The sequence below is a fragment of the Hipposideros armiger genome, unplaced genomic scaffold, assembly GCF_001890085.2.
Source record: "Hipposideros armiger isolate ML-2016 unplaced genomic scaffold, ASM189008v1 scaffold_58, whole genome shotgun sequence".
In the NCBI taxonomy this organism is placed as follows: domain Eukaryota; kingdom Metazoa; phylum Chordata; class Mammalia; order Chiroptera; family Hipposideridae; genus Hipposideros; species Hipposideros armiger.
In genome coordinates, this window is record NW_017731408.1 from 1142908 (window position 1) to 1156389 (window position 13482).

General features: G+C 42.5%; 1 protein-coding gene across 10 annotated transcripts in view; it reads left to right on the forward strand.

The window, feature by feature from the left end:
- DCLK2 (doublecortin like kinase 2) overlaps positions 1-13482 on the forward strand; it is a 138373-nt gene that overhangs the window by 93773 nt on the left and 31118 nt on the right. For 7 of the 10 annotated variants that reach the window (XR_002123862.1, XR_002123861.1, XM_019641172.1 and 4 more), the window contains one exon: positions 12888-12963. Coding sequence is in view for 7 of the 10 variants with exons in the window: in XM_019641172.1 (XP_019496717.1) it covers positions 12888-12963 (76 nt within the window). In the remaining 3 variants the exon portion in view is untranslated. The remainder of the gene's footprint in view (positions 1-12887; positions 12964-13482) is intronic. The other 3 variants (XR_002123863.1, XM_019641173.1, XM_019641176.1) reach the window with 1 other exon arrangement.

Genomic DNA, 13482 nt, shown 5'->3' on the forward strand with positions numbered 1-13482 from the left:
CCCCAGCATTTGGCACACAGAGTGCTGTGGCCCCTACAATGCCAAAGGATTACTTATTGATGCTGGAAGAGATAAAGGGAAAGGTTGACTGCTGGGGTAAAATGAGATTATCAGTGAGAGTGAAAGCAGTGATCTCTCCAGGACCCTTCACCCCCATTCCTCAGCGTACCTGAGGCCTGGGGGCTTTACTAACAGCCATGAGACCTCTTCTGGGGTTTCTTTTTCTCATCTGTAATGTAAGGATGCTTGATTTTGAATTACTTCTCAAAATGCTAGGATTATAGTTCTTTTAAGATGCCAAAAAACCTACCTAGGAGGCTGGGGAGTCTATTTCTCTTCTTCTCACTTTAAAGCTAATATATTGGGTTGTTGGAAAAGTCATGACGTATTTTTTCTGTTTTTCGTTGCAAAAATGCGTCATGACTTTTCTGACAACCCAATAGAGTCCCTAAGTTTTATATTCAATATGAGCAGCTGAAGGAGCCCTTGCCGCACTGATAAGCTTTTAGGACACAATGTGAGACATCCCTCCCCCTGCCTATTCTCACGGGTGGTGCCGTGTGGAAATTGAACCTCGTTCCCGTTCCCAACAACCTGTGCTATATATTGTTGTTGGGATGAAAACCTGCCTTTGAACTACTGCACCTTAGTCATGTTACTGACTTTACAAAATGCCCAAATTTTGATGTCCTTGTGAAGCCCTAGCCATCATCTGCCCACATTTGTGCTTTTTTCTCTTCACTGACATTGCACATGGAGAATTACAGATAATTGCCATGTGGTAATGCTATGCTTTTTCCATCCCCTTCATTGCAAATAGCTTATTAAGATCAATTAAGAGGGAAAATGCCTGACAATGGACGACTGTTTTTCATGGGCAGGAGCTTTTGACCACTGTTTCTACTAGTTAGAAGCTTAAGGGCTTTGGAGATAGATAATTTTTTTCCAGAGAATCAGAGAACTGACAAACGCCAGCAAGCCAAGCCAGGACAGCATATGTGGGAGTTGACACATGTCTCTCTAGCTGCCAGGACACAGCTTTGAGCAGATTTTTTATTTCTTTACTATTTGGGTTTTACTTAATAGGAAATGAAGCCAAGTTAAGTCAAAGAAAGGTAAGCAGAATACGATCTTCTGTCATAATCCCCCTCCCCACACCTTGTGCCGATTTCTGGGAATCACTTTGGTGTTTTGGCGGGAACACTGAAAGAGCTCAAAAGGAAAATAGAGTGATGTTGTGATGTTGAATCTCTGACCACAGAGTGTCAGTGGCATTTTTGTTTGCTCATTGAAAAAGATATGAGGCATACAAAAGCAGCCCTCCTCTCACAGAAAGTACTCACAGGTTCCTCAATAATGCCCTTATGAGGATGATAGCTCAGCTCCAGTCATATTCATTCATAAAAGATCGTGCTCTCTGAGGGGCTGGACCCAAAGCCAGTGGAGGATGCAGAGCATTCTTCAAATTATGAATAATTTTTGCAGGATGGGAGTGTAAGAAATACGGTGGTGACCAAGTAATTAAGGTTCTTTAAACTTAAACCTGAAAGACTTGAAGACAACTTGAGAGTGAGTTGTACTTCAGTTATTTTTTTTTATAAACCCTGTTCTGCATCTTGCCCTGTTTTTTTTTTATTAGTTTCATGTGTACAGAACAATGCAGTAGTTATCCTTTTCACCCTTCACACAGAAACAACCCTCCTCCCCCATCTACTGCCCTCCCACCCCCGATATCATACTTATCTATTACAATTCCATTGACTCTATTCCCACACTCTACTCCACATCCTGTGACTATATGTATATATAATTGTAGTTGACATACAATATTATTCAACATCAGCTTCAGAAATACAGTGTGGTGGTCAGGCCTCTACACCAACTATGAAGTGGTCTCCCTAACAAGACATGAGTCCAACTGACACCCTAAAAAATATTTACAACATTATTGATTATATTCCCCAGACTGTCTTTTCTATTCCTGAGGCCACATTGTAGTTACCGATCTGTATTGTCTTGTCCCTTCCCCTTCTCCTTCATCCCCACCCCCTCCCAACTAGCAACCCTCAGTTTTTCCTCTGTGTCTCTGAGACTATTTCTGTTTACATTTCTCATTTATTCAGGTTTTTCGATTCCACGTATAAGTGAGATCATATGGTATTTGTCTTTTTCTGACTGACTTATTTCACTCAGCATAATGTTCTCTAGTTCCATCCATATCATTGCAAATGGTACGATTTCCTTCTTTATAGCTGAGTAATACTCCATCGTGTAAATGTACCACAGTTTCTTAATCCAGTCGTCTACCGATGGGCATTTTGGTTGTTTCCAAGTCTTGGCTATTGTAAATAGTGCTGCAATGAACATAGGGGTGCATATGTTTTTTCAAATTAATGCCTTGGGTTTTTCTTTATAAATACCTAAGTGTGGGATTGCTGGGTCGTAAGGTAGTTCCATTTCCAGTGTTTTGAGATACCTCCATACTGATTTCCATAGTAGCTGCACCAGTCTACAGTCCCACCAATAGTGCACCAGGGTTCCCTTTTCCCCACAACCTCGCCAGCATTTGTGGTTTGTTGATTTATTGATGGTAGCCATTCTGACTGGAGTGAAGTGGTATCTCATTGTGGTTTTTATTTGCATCTCTCTAATGATTAGTGAGGTTGAGCATTTTTTCATATGCCTGTTGGCCATCTGTATGTCCTTTTTAGAGAAATGCCTCTTCATATCCTCTGCCCATTTTTAATTGGGTTGTTTGTTTTTTTGATGTTGAGTTGCATGAGTGTTTTATAAATTTTGGATATTAACCCCTTATCAGATATTTCGTTGACAAATACCTTCTCCCATTCAGTAGGCGTCCTTTTTGTTTTGTTGATTGTTTCCTTTGTTGTAAAAAAAAAACTTTTAAGTTTGATGTAGTCCCATACATTCATTTTTGTACTTCAGTGTACTTCAGTTATAATGTTTTGGTTTTGCTAGATACTTAAAACCGTTGACTTTGGAAACTGGAAGTGGTCTCAGAGCTTTTAGTTTACTCTTCTTTTGTAGCTGAAGAAACTGCGATTGAGAGATGTGAAGTGACTTACCCAAGGTTCCAATGGCCAGTTGGGGTCTCGCACCCTTCCAGAGTCTGTATCTCTAACTTCTGACTTCTTCCCCATCACTACTGGGTCTGCTTCAATGACTGCAACATGGGCACCCCACGCGGAAACTAGTGTGATTATTATGGAAAAGCTGTGCTGTGTCAGTCTTTATGCAGAGTGAGGCATTTCTGCAGGCCAGGTGCAAGCCACCTTCACCACAGTGGTGCCAGGCTACCTACTGCAGTCAGGCACACGGGGAGTCCTAAGACCTTTGCAGTAAGGCCAGTTCATGCCAAGTTGTACTAGGCCTTTATTGGGAGGGTGCATAGCTCCTCAGGACTCTTGTTTGTTTTTCTTTTGTCCTCCTTGAGTATTGAAATTTTCTGTGGATGTTTCAACATGTCCCAGTTAAACTAAGGGGGGAACCAAGACCAGAGAGTCTCTGGCCCCCGCAGGCCAGAGGATTAAGGCAGAAATGGTGCTCCCTAGTGTGCAGTTACAAGGAAGCAAGCCTTAAAAGAAAAAGGAAGCTCAGAGCTCCCTCCATGCTCAGCTGCCTCCTCCACTTGGAGATAGACACAAGAGTGTGTGTGGTTGAAAGCCTGGAAGTCAGACACCATCATTTCCTTAATATCACAGCAGTCACATGTATCCGCCCGCTTCAGCATGGGAGGAGACTGTACAACAGTATGAAAATCAGGAGGCGAGGCTCATGGGAACCATTTTGAAGGCTGGTGAGCACACCCCTTCTCTCTGCTCTCATCCTCTTTCTCAGCCACTCAAAGCTTCATTCTTAGGCTGCCCCTGTTGCCCCAATGGCTTTCTGTACAATGTCCTTTTCAAGGACCATTGAAGTCTGTCTCCCCAGTAATTTTATCGCTTTGTTCTTCCAATCCTTTTGTTCCCCAGACCCATCACTCCCTGCCCATTCTTTCCTCTCCCCTTCAAATCCTAGAAGCCCACCTCCCCTGACGTTTTCTACTCTTAATCCCCATCTTCCTGACCCTCTATTTCCTCCTTGACCTCAGCCCATGATCTCCCGTTTCTTCTGCCCAAGCTCCTCTGAGTCCCTTCGATTTAGCTGATAACTTTCCCTGTGGGAATATTTACCATGCTTAAATCACAGCTTTTCTTTGGGACAGATAGGCCAGAAAGAGTCCTAAATGTGTCATCGGCTGCCAGATGGATGAAGAAAGCATTTCCCTGAGATTTAATTCATCATCCATGTCCCAATTTAAGACTTTCAAGGCTGTAGTAACTTAAGTTTCAGAGCCAGGGGCACATCTGTGGACACTGAGGGATAGAATGTCTCACATTTTGACGCTGAAGCGTATGCCCGGAGGCTATCTATGATGAGCATTCTTGTTGGTTGAAAGAAGAAACAAAAAAAGTACATTTGGAACATTATCCAACATCTTGAGATTATAAACTGTCTGATGTGCTGATATTTTATCTGATGCTGTCTCCTGGGTCTGCTCGTGCTGAAAGATTTTCCAGATTTGTGAAGTGTGATGAAAGGGCTGGTAGTATCTCATGCTGATTGGCAGAGCTAAAATGTAACTCTTTGACCTACTGAACTTCAAAACTTCTTTTCGAAGCTGTGAAATGTAAATCCACAGTAGCTGCTGACCTTAGCCGGTTTCCGCTTGTCCCTGGAGCTTTGGCTTTTCTTTGGTATTTAAAACTAGTTAATAATCTTCAGTACTGAGACTGACTACTCCCCTTTATGACCCCAGAAAGGTTGGGTGGTGGCTTCATCTTTGAATGTGATTCACTTTATTGACAGAAACAAACAAAAAAGGGACTAAGCAGTTTTGAAGACTTCAGTGCCCTAACAAAATAAACCATCCTAATGAACCTTAGACTCTGAGGACAGTGCTTTTTGCGCATTGTAGCTGCCCAGTAAAGAGAGGCATTGGGTGGGTAAGTGACTCAACGGGGCTGAAGCACACCTGCGTGGGGATGGAGGGACAGTTTGCTAAGCAGATCCGTGTATAAATAGGATCAGTTGTAGAAACCTTATTTGAATATAACCCACAGGCATTCATCTTCAATGCCCCCTTATTCATGGAAGTGGTAATATCAAAAAATTCTTCTTTGTATTACATTAGAGAAAACTGGATGGACTTCAGACTTAAGAGCTAGCTTATCTTAGTGAACTGGCCTGTGCCGGTGCCAGACACTGGCCACCTCCGTAGTCGGAACTGAAGAGACAGGCACCTCTCCCACCACCCTGGTAACCTAGAAACCATTGATACCTCACAGTGAAAGCTTGCAGATATTTTCAGCAGGTAGGCATGGCCATACTACCTATTCGTTGTTCAGAATCCAGTAAGCCAACACTTTGCTTGAAAGGCTCACCCACAGGGATGTGCTGAGATGCTGTGCTGGTTTTGGCAGGTCACGTACTCAACTGAGGTGGCCGCCATACTCAGAGGAGCAGAAAGGTACAAGTCAGCAGGCTGCACACTCTCCCTTTCATAGGCTGTGGAGCTGGCTGCCATCTTAAGCCTTGTACTTGCACGGGTAGTGGGCTCTGTTTATCACTGTTCACCACCATTAGCCAATCACGAGTCTCAAGAGCCCAATTTTGCCAAATGAAACCCAGTCTAAGCTATGGCTAGAGATGAGAATACGTGGTGTGTTACCAACCCTTAGGTGCTGATTCAGATTAATTACATATCTCATTATTAATACTGAAGTATTTCAGAGTAAATTATCACAAATCTAATATAAAAGTGATAAAGCTTTTTCTTTTTAAATATCTATCTAATTCAGCATTTGTCGTAATTTACACTGGCTTTCCTTCTAGTGCATGGAATTGATGTTTCTGGTATATTTATATATATATATATATATACACACACACACACATATATACATATATATAAATAATCATATATATATTACATATATACACACACACATATATATATATATATTATATATTTAAGCCTCAAAAATGATAATGGAAGCAAATCTATCTATTGGGTTGTCAGAAAAGTCATGACATATTTTTTCTGTGTTTTTCGTTGCAAAAATGCATCATGACTTTTCCAGCAACCCAATGCAATGAATATCTAGTACACTGATTTTAAAAAAAAATCTTCAGTACATTTCCAAGATCTTTTTAAAGAAGAAAAATTTAAGCTCTCTTTATGTGAGAAAAGGCTGTGAATTTGTTTATCAATTTGTATATTGTATGACTGAAGTACAGGAGTGTGGCTGTAGTTCTATGATCTGAAAACATGCTCTAAATATAGCACAGTGACTATTTTGATCAGTGAGTCTGATATTGGGTAGCATCCCTTAGTTAATTTAATAGCCTTGGAAGACTTCTCTCTTCCTGCTGTTAGAGAAGGGGAGCGTGTGAGGCTAACCCCATAGCCCCTGGGCTCTGGAGCCAGACCTGGGTTTAGATTCTGACTCCACATTTGCTGTGGCATTTGTGCATGTTATATAACCTCTCTGTTCCGCCCCCGCCTCGCAAATCAATGGAAATGATAATATTTAATCCATAAGATATGAAGTACACATTTTAGGACTTGTCACAAAGTAGGCATCCAATAGATTGTAACGAGTGTCGTCTTCCCTTTTCTTACAAAGAGAAATCTGTTCTTTGGCTATAAATGACTTGCAATGATTAGGATATTAGATGAGTGACAGAGAGAACTTGAATTAAGGTAGCTGAATAGTTCATCACGATTGCTGCCATCTAAAAAAACTGAATAAATGAGAAATGTGAACAGAAATAGTCTCAGAAACACAGAGGAAAAACTGAGGTTGCTAGTTGGGAGGGGGTGGGGATGAAGGAGAAGGGGAAGGGACGAGACAATACAAATTGGTAACTATAATGTGGCCTCAGGGATAGAAAAGACAGTCTGGGGAATATAATCAATAATGTTGTAAATATTTTTAGGGGGCCAGATGGACTCATGTCTTGTTAGGGAGACCATTCCATAGGTGGCATAAAGGCCTGACCACTGCACTGTATTTCTGAAGCTAATGTTGAATAATATTGTATATCAACTATAATTATATATACATATAGTCACGGGACGTGGAGTAGAGTGTGGGAATGGAGTCAATGGAATTGTAATAGATAAGTATGATATCGGGGGTGGGAGGGCAGTGGATGTGGGAGGGGAGTTGTTACTTTGTGAGGGGTGTAAAGGATAATTATTGCATTGTTCTGTACACCTGAAACTAATAATAAAAAAACAAAAAAAACACAAAACAAAAAACAATTGCTGCCAGAAACTTCCTCCATAGAGGTTCTCAACCTTGGCTACACATTAGATCTTTGGTGGAGCTTAAAAAATACTGATTCCTGGGCCCTAGACCCAAGGATCTTTTAATCTGGGATACAGCCTGGCAATAGAGTTTTTCAAATCTTTTCAGTATGTATAGCCTTTCCAAATGTACAGACAAGGACAGAGAACTGCTGCTTTATAGCAACAACAATAATGTGAGGGTTATTCTGTTTTAGAATGTAAAAGTATAAGAATTATATTGGAGGAAAAGCTTTCCCATTAAAGTTCTTGTAGACCTGGGGTTTGCCTTGGACCCAATTTGGCCCAGTGTCTGTTTTTCTAAATAAAGTTTTATTGGAACACAGCCATGCTCATTTGTTTACTTACGATCTGTGGCTGCTTTCGTGTTACAACAGCAGAGTTGAGTAGTTGTGACAAGGACCACATGACCTACAGAAGGCTAAAACATTCCACTCTGGTCCTTTACAGAAAATATGTTTGACCCCTGCAGTAGGCCACTTAAAAATTGAATCATCATTGCATTTTCAAAGATGCATTCAAGAAAGTCAACTCCCTACACAAGAATATCTCCCAGATTCTGTTCAACGTGTTCCTTTCATGAAAAATCTAAATAGCATTCAGCATTGCCTTCAAAAGTCAACAATAATGTACTATAATGTATTGTTATAGCCATTTTTGCTACTTCTTGAAAGAATTGCCTATTTCTGAACAAAACTTGACATATTTTTAGTGTCGTACTTAACACTTCTCTTTAAATTTTAAATATTTTGTAGAAATTGTAATAATCCACTTACCAAAGAAATTTACTGTAGGACACTTTTTAACTTCCTGGCTAAAAATGCACAATGGTACCTGTTATCCAGTGTACTCAGTCAGCCATGAATGCCTTTTTAGATGATGCTAGCTGTTGAAAACACTTGATAGCTTTTTCTGCTCTGTTTTCAAGTCTTTTTTTTTTTTTTTTTTTTTTTTTTTTTTTTTTTTTTTTTTAGTTCTTAGCAGAAGCAGATTCTTGTTCCCTTTCCTTCCTTGCTTACTCAGAAATATGGAGCTGTTGTCAGAGGAGTAGGTGGGTGGGGCAGCAGTGCAGGGCTCAAAGGACATACTCAGCAATATCTCCACAGCCTTTTCATCACCTGCCCTCCTTGACCAATCAGGACTTCATCAGGAAATATGTCCCCCTCTTCTCTCCACCCCTAAATACAATTGCATCTTTTTGAGCCAGCTAGTAATTATAGGAGCTCTCTTGAAAGAGGCCAGATGCTGTCATGCATTTATGCTTTACTGGGGAGGGCCTCACTAACGTGGGGCATCTAGGCACTTTCTTTATGCGCTCTCAGCGTCAAAGTTGCTGATCACAGCATGAAAGCTCATTAGCATTTTAAGAGATTTTAATAACAGTTCTTAGACAATAGAAATGGGACAGGTTTCATCAGTAATGCCAAACTTGAATCTCTCTGGTGCTAATTCAATCCTTGCTTCAATAAGAGACTAATTCTCCTACGAGGGACAGGGAAATACATAAATTGTGCCTGGTAAATGGAGAGAATTTCATAGTCGTGGCGTTCTCCCCTGGGTTTTCATTGCTCTTTGTCTGCATGTCTCTCAGGGCACTGGAAACGCTCTGCTTTGCAGTTCACAATAGCTGCTTCACATTTGCCAGGGATCTGTCCAGAGATCTTGGTGAATACCCAGCATTTCTTGTACCCTTGCAGCACTGAGCCTCATTCCTGGGAGGTCAAATGACCTGCGTCATTAGCTGTGTGAGGCAAGCATTACAAGTGCAGATTGATGCCTTTGCAAAATGGCTCCCTCACCCATATCCAGAGTTGTTAGGAACCATCAGAGCCTTAGGAACCATAGCCTGGAATGTAGAGATTTCCCGGACGGGTTTTAAGCACACACATGTGTCTCTTCTTATAATTGTAAACTTCTGGTGATAACGAGCCTGTCTGTTCACCTTTGAATCCTCTGAAAATGCAGCACAGGTTGCTGGTGAGGGAAGAAAGAAAAGCTGTCCCTGTGTCTGCTCCTGTCCCTGTCTATTCCGCTGTGCTGGAATAAAATGATTCCCCTTATTTGTTCAGGTTCTTTACTTCTTCATGAAAGCTTTGTTTTTGAATAAAGAAACATATTTGGATGGGTAATTAGATAGAAGTCATTCCTGTTAATTCAGTATAGATTTTATTTAAAAATGCCTAAGGTTTAATCCTTTTTAAAAAATCAAAGGTTTTGAAAATGTTCTTGCCATCATTGTTTGCTAAGAAAGCTGCATTTCCTGGTGACAGTGAACGCTTTGTCAGGTCTCCATGAAATAGGCTTTCCCTTTGGCGCCGCGCCCTGGTCCTCTCCAGGGGCCGCCCCCTGCTCTGAGACTCAGGCTTCAGCTGCTTTCTTTTAGTGTCCAGAGAGCCTGCTCCACCACCTGCTGTCTCCTGGTCACCTTCCCTGCTCCTTGTCACCTCCGAATCCCAACACAAACTGGGTTTGTAAAAGCTGGATAGGTGGGAGTGGGGCTTAATCCAAATAAACAGCGGGGACATTACAGTGGATCACAGGGACTCAGTTAATTAGCCCTCTGAGGAGTCATCCATCCATGTGAAAATGCACAAGGAGGTGAAAATGCCTTTGTTTTAGCCCCTTCCAAGACTTCCTTCTTAGAGAGCCCTGGAGTCAGGCAGGACACTGGCAGAGAACTGTTATAAAACTTACTCAAATTAGTTCAAGAGAGGGACTTGGTAGAAGGCTGTTACCCACCCCTGAGAAAGCTGAGCAGGCGGCCTGGGGGAGGGTGGCACCAAGGCAGGCATGTCAGGCAGGACCTCAGCAGTGGGTGTGGGGCCTGCGCACTGCCCACCCCTCCAGGCTAAGTGTTGGGAGGTGAGGCGGTTGCTGCCCGACCAGCCAGCGGCCGCCTGAGGGTGTGGGCCTGCCCCGGTCTGGGCTGGGAGATTTAGACATGCAGGTGAGCTGGTGACTACCCACAGTCCACCTCCTCTCTAGTAATCTAGGGGCAAGCAGTGATCGAAAGGGGTCTTCCCACTCATCTTTTAAGATACCACTTTCCAAAACATGGCACCCCTCTCATCTTTATGCCATTAAGAATGCGGCTGATGTGAATTTAATTTGGATCTTGTGTTCCCTTGACTAACAACTGTCAGTCTAAGAAGGGTTGGATTAGCAGAGGAACAGACTTGGAATGGATTATTGAGTAAAAGACCTCTTCTAGCCATTGTACATTCAACAATTCAAAAAAATGTCAGTCACTCATGTCAAGGCCCTATTTTCCTTTGTCAGGAAAGACTCTGATAACTAATACTGAGTTAGTGTTACATGTCAGTGGCTGTGCTAAATGATTTTACATGTATGAGCTCATTTTAATTCTTTAGCAAGTCTCTGAGCTAGGTGCTGCTTCTGTCTCCTGCGTTCAGAGCAAAAAATAAGACTTGGAAAGTTTAAGCAACTTTTCAAAAAAAAAAAAGATTATTTGAGTAAATGTAAGTGTGAAATACATGAAAAACATATGTGGTGGGAAACAAATTGGGCAGCTAGGCAGGGGACGAATCACGGCCTGAATGCCATACTGGAGATAACAGACACCCCCTGAGGCTTTTGGGTCCTGGGGCTGATATCAGACCTGTCCTGTGGAAGTTTCCCTGGCAGTTACGCAGGCCGTGGGTGAGCCTGAACATAACTAAGGGGCCTTTGATGAGGTGCCTAGACAGACCCCAGGAGGACCTTGGACTAGGTGGGAGCTGTGGAAACAAATGGAGTAGAGAATGTTGTGGTTTTCTTTTCTGCTCCCCTGTACGTCCCCTCTACGGGCCTTGGTTTTAAACGGCCTAGCTTGCATAAACATTCTAGCATACAAATTCTAGCAAAATAAGACTCCTGCTTAATTTGGAGTTGCCTTGATTTCAGCGGCTATAAATAAATACATACATATATACATACTAATTTTTGAGAAACTGATTGTCCACCCATTATCTTGTGTTGTGAGGAGGCAGAGCGACTGAATTCCACGGAGTCAGGGGTTCAGCTGAGTGCAGCGTTTCCATCAGGTCGGGGGTGGCCAGGAAGGTACCCACACGCCCACCCATGTTCCTGCACTCATGGCTACTTGCCATGTCAGATGGAAGGAGACAAAACCCTGTGAGAAGTGTGTTTGCCACTCAGGACAGGCGCTGATTGGGTGGTTCTCAGCACTGCATTTCCGTGGCATCGGGCTTCCTGATGGCACACTGCTGCCTGGTGTGGACCTGGAATCTGAGAAAACAGCCCAATGTTTACCTGTCTCTTATTCTTGAGGCTCGTGTTTTGTTCCAGGAGAACTTCCGGATGATCCTGTTTGGAGAAATGTTTATAAGTATCGGGCTGTCCTGGGTTTTGAGCCAAACTCAGCATCTGTGAAGGTCTCCACTTCCCGGGAAGACACCCAGTGTCTCCGACTTGTGGGCACGCTGGGAAGGGCGGTTCCCTGCCCGGGACCTGCGTCACTTATGCTTTCATGTATGAATTAAGGACTGTGTGTCCAGACACCGTGCTGCATATGGTGGATGCAGTGATGAAGGAGGCACAGCCATGATGGGGCAGAAGCTAGCAGGACAGTTTGGGCACAGAAGCAAGTGTGTAAGAACACCAGTACAAAAACTGGTGACGAGGCTTGTCAGTATTCGGTAGGTCCCTTGACCTTGTGAGCTCCTGAAAGGAATAATCGGAAGGAAGAAAGGATATTAAAGATCAAAGAGAACAGTTTGAGTTTAAAAGCCTAAGAGCTCTTGGTGATTAAAAAAAAAATTCTGTAAGCCTTACGGAATAATACCCTTACTATGAATAATATTCATAATATGAAATTTTCAGTTTGCCTAAGAATTAGCGATATTTCTGTGTTCGAAAGGGAACGTCAGCTTTTTGTTAAGTTGCAGCCTACCTCTTAGTTTTGTCTTTTATTTCCTTCTGACTCCTAGTAATGAAAATGCTTACGGTGCTCAAGAGGAATCCCTGCTGTCCCAGGGTCTGTGGAGACAAGGGTGGAGCCAGGGCTGCTCTCCACGCTGAATCCACAGGAGGGTGTGGGAGGGGATGCAGCCTTGGGCTGGGGCTGGAGTGCTGAGAAGGGCGTAACCTCAGCAGGGACTCCCTGCGGTCAGCCCGAGGGCTCGTGTGGGATCTGGGGACTCGTGGAGCTTCTTGGAATTATCTGTGGTTCTGAGTCTTATTTTACCTGTCATAAGTACCTTGTACAGCTGTGATGCCTTGTAAGCCTCCTTTATTTCATTGAGGGCAAAAGTAAGATAATAGCAAAGAGAGGAACACACTGTCAATTTTCCTGATATCTAATTCTAATTGAAAATATTACATCTAAGGGAAAAAAATGCATTAATGTGGTGTATGTCGGGAGGTAGGATGAAACGAAAGGCGATCTTGCCTCTATTTCTGCATCATTTTATATTTTTATATTCTTTAAGCATTTTCATTATGTACAGATTTGTAAATTTTTTCTGATAAACTGGTCACTCTCCTCTTTCAGCAGATTTCTGCACATGGCAGATCTTCCTCCAACATAAATGGTGGACCTGAACTTGATCGTTGCATGAGTCCTGAAGGTAGTTCTCAATCTGATGATTATTTTTATAAAGGAAGTCATCTATGTGAACGCGGTGGCCACCCAACATCCACTTGTGCTAAATTACGATCTTTATACACAGGAATGTGATCATGTCACTAATTAAGCTTTTATCCTTAGTTGACAGATTGTGTCAAGATATGAGTATATAAAATCTCATTGTTAAATGAAGCTCTCCCAATTTCAAGTTTTAGACTTGGGCTTCCGGTAGTTTTCCTTTGTGGCAATCTTCTCACAGTTCCTAAATGTGGACTTTGCTTTCTCTCAACTAGTTAACAGAAGTGTCTTTCTTTATTTGATGTCTGCAATATACTGGACACTGTGGATGCACTGTGAGAGTAGTTGATCTTAACTACTTCCTTCTCCTGCCTCCCACTCCCCACACACACCACCACCACCACCACCATCACCACCATCACCACCACCATCGCCACCACTGCCATATGTATCTAAGGCTGGGGACTACATTTCTCAGAATCTCTTTCCTTGTGCAGTTTTG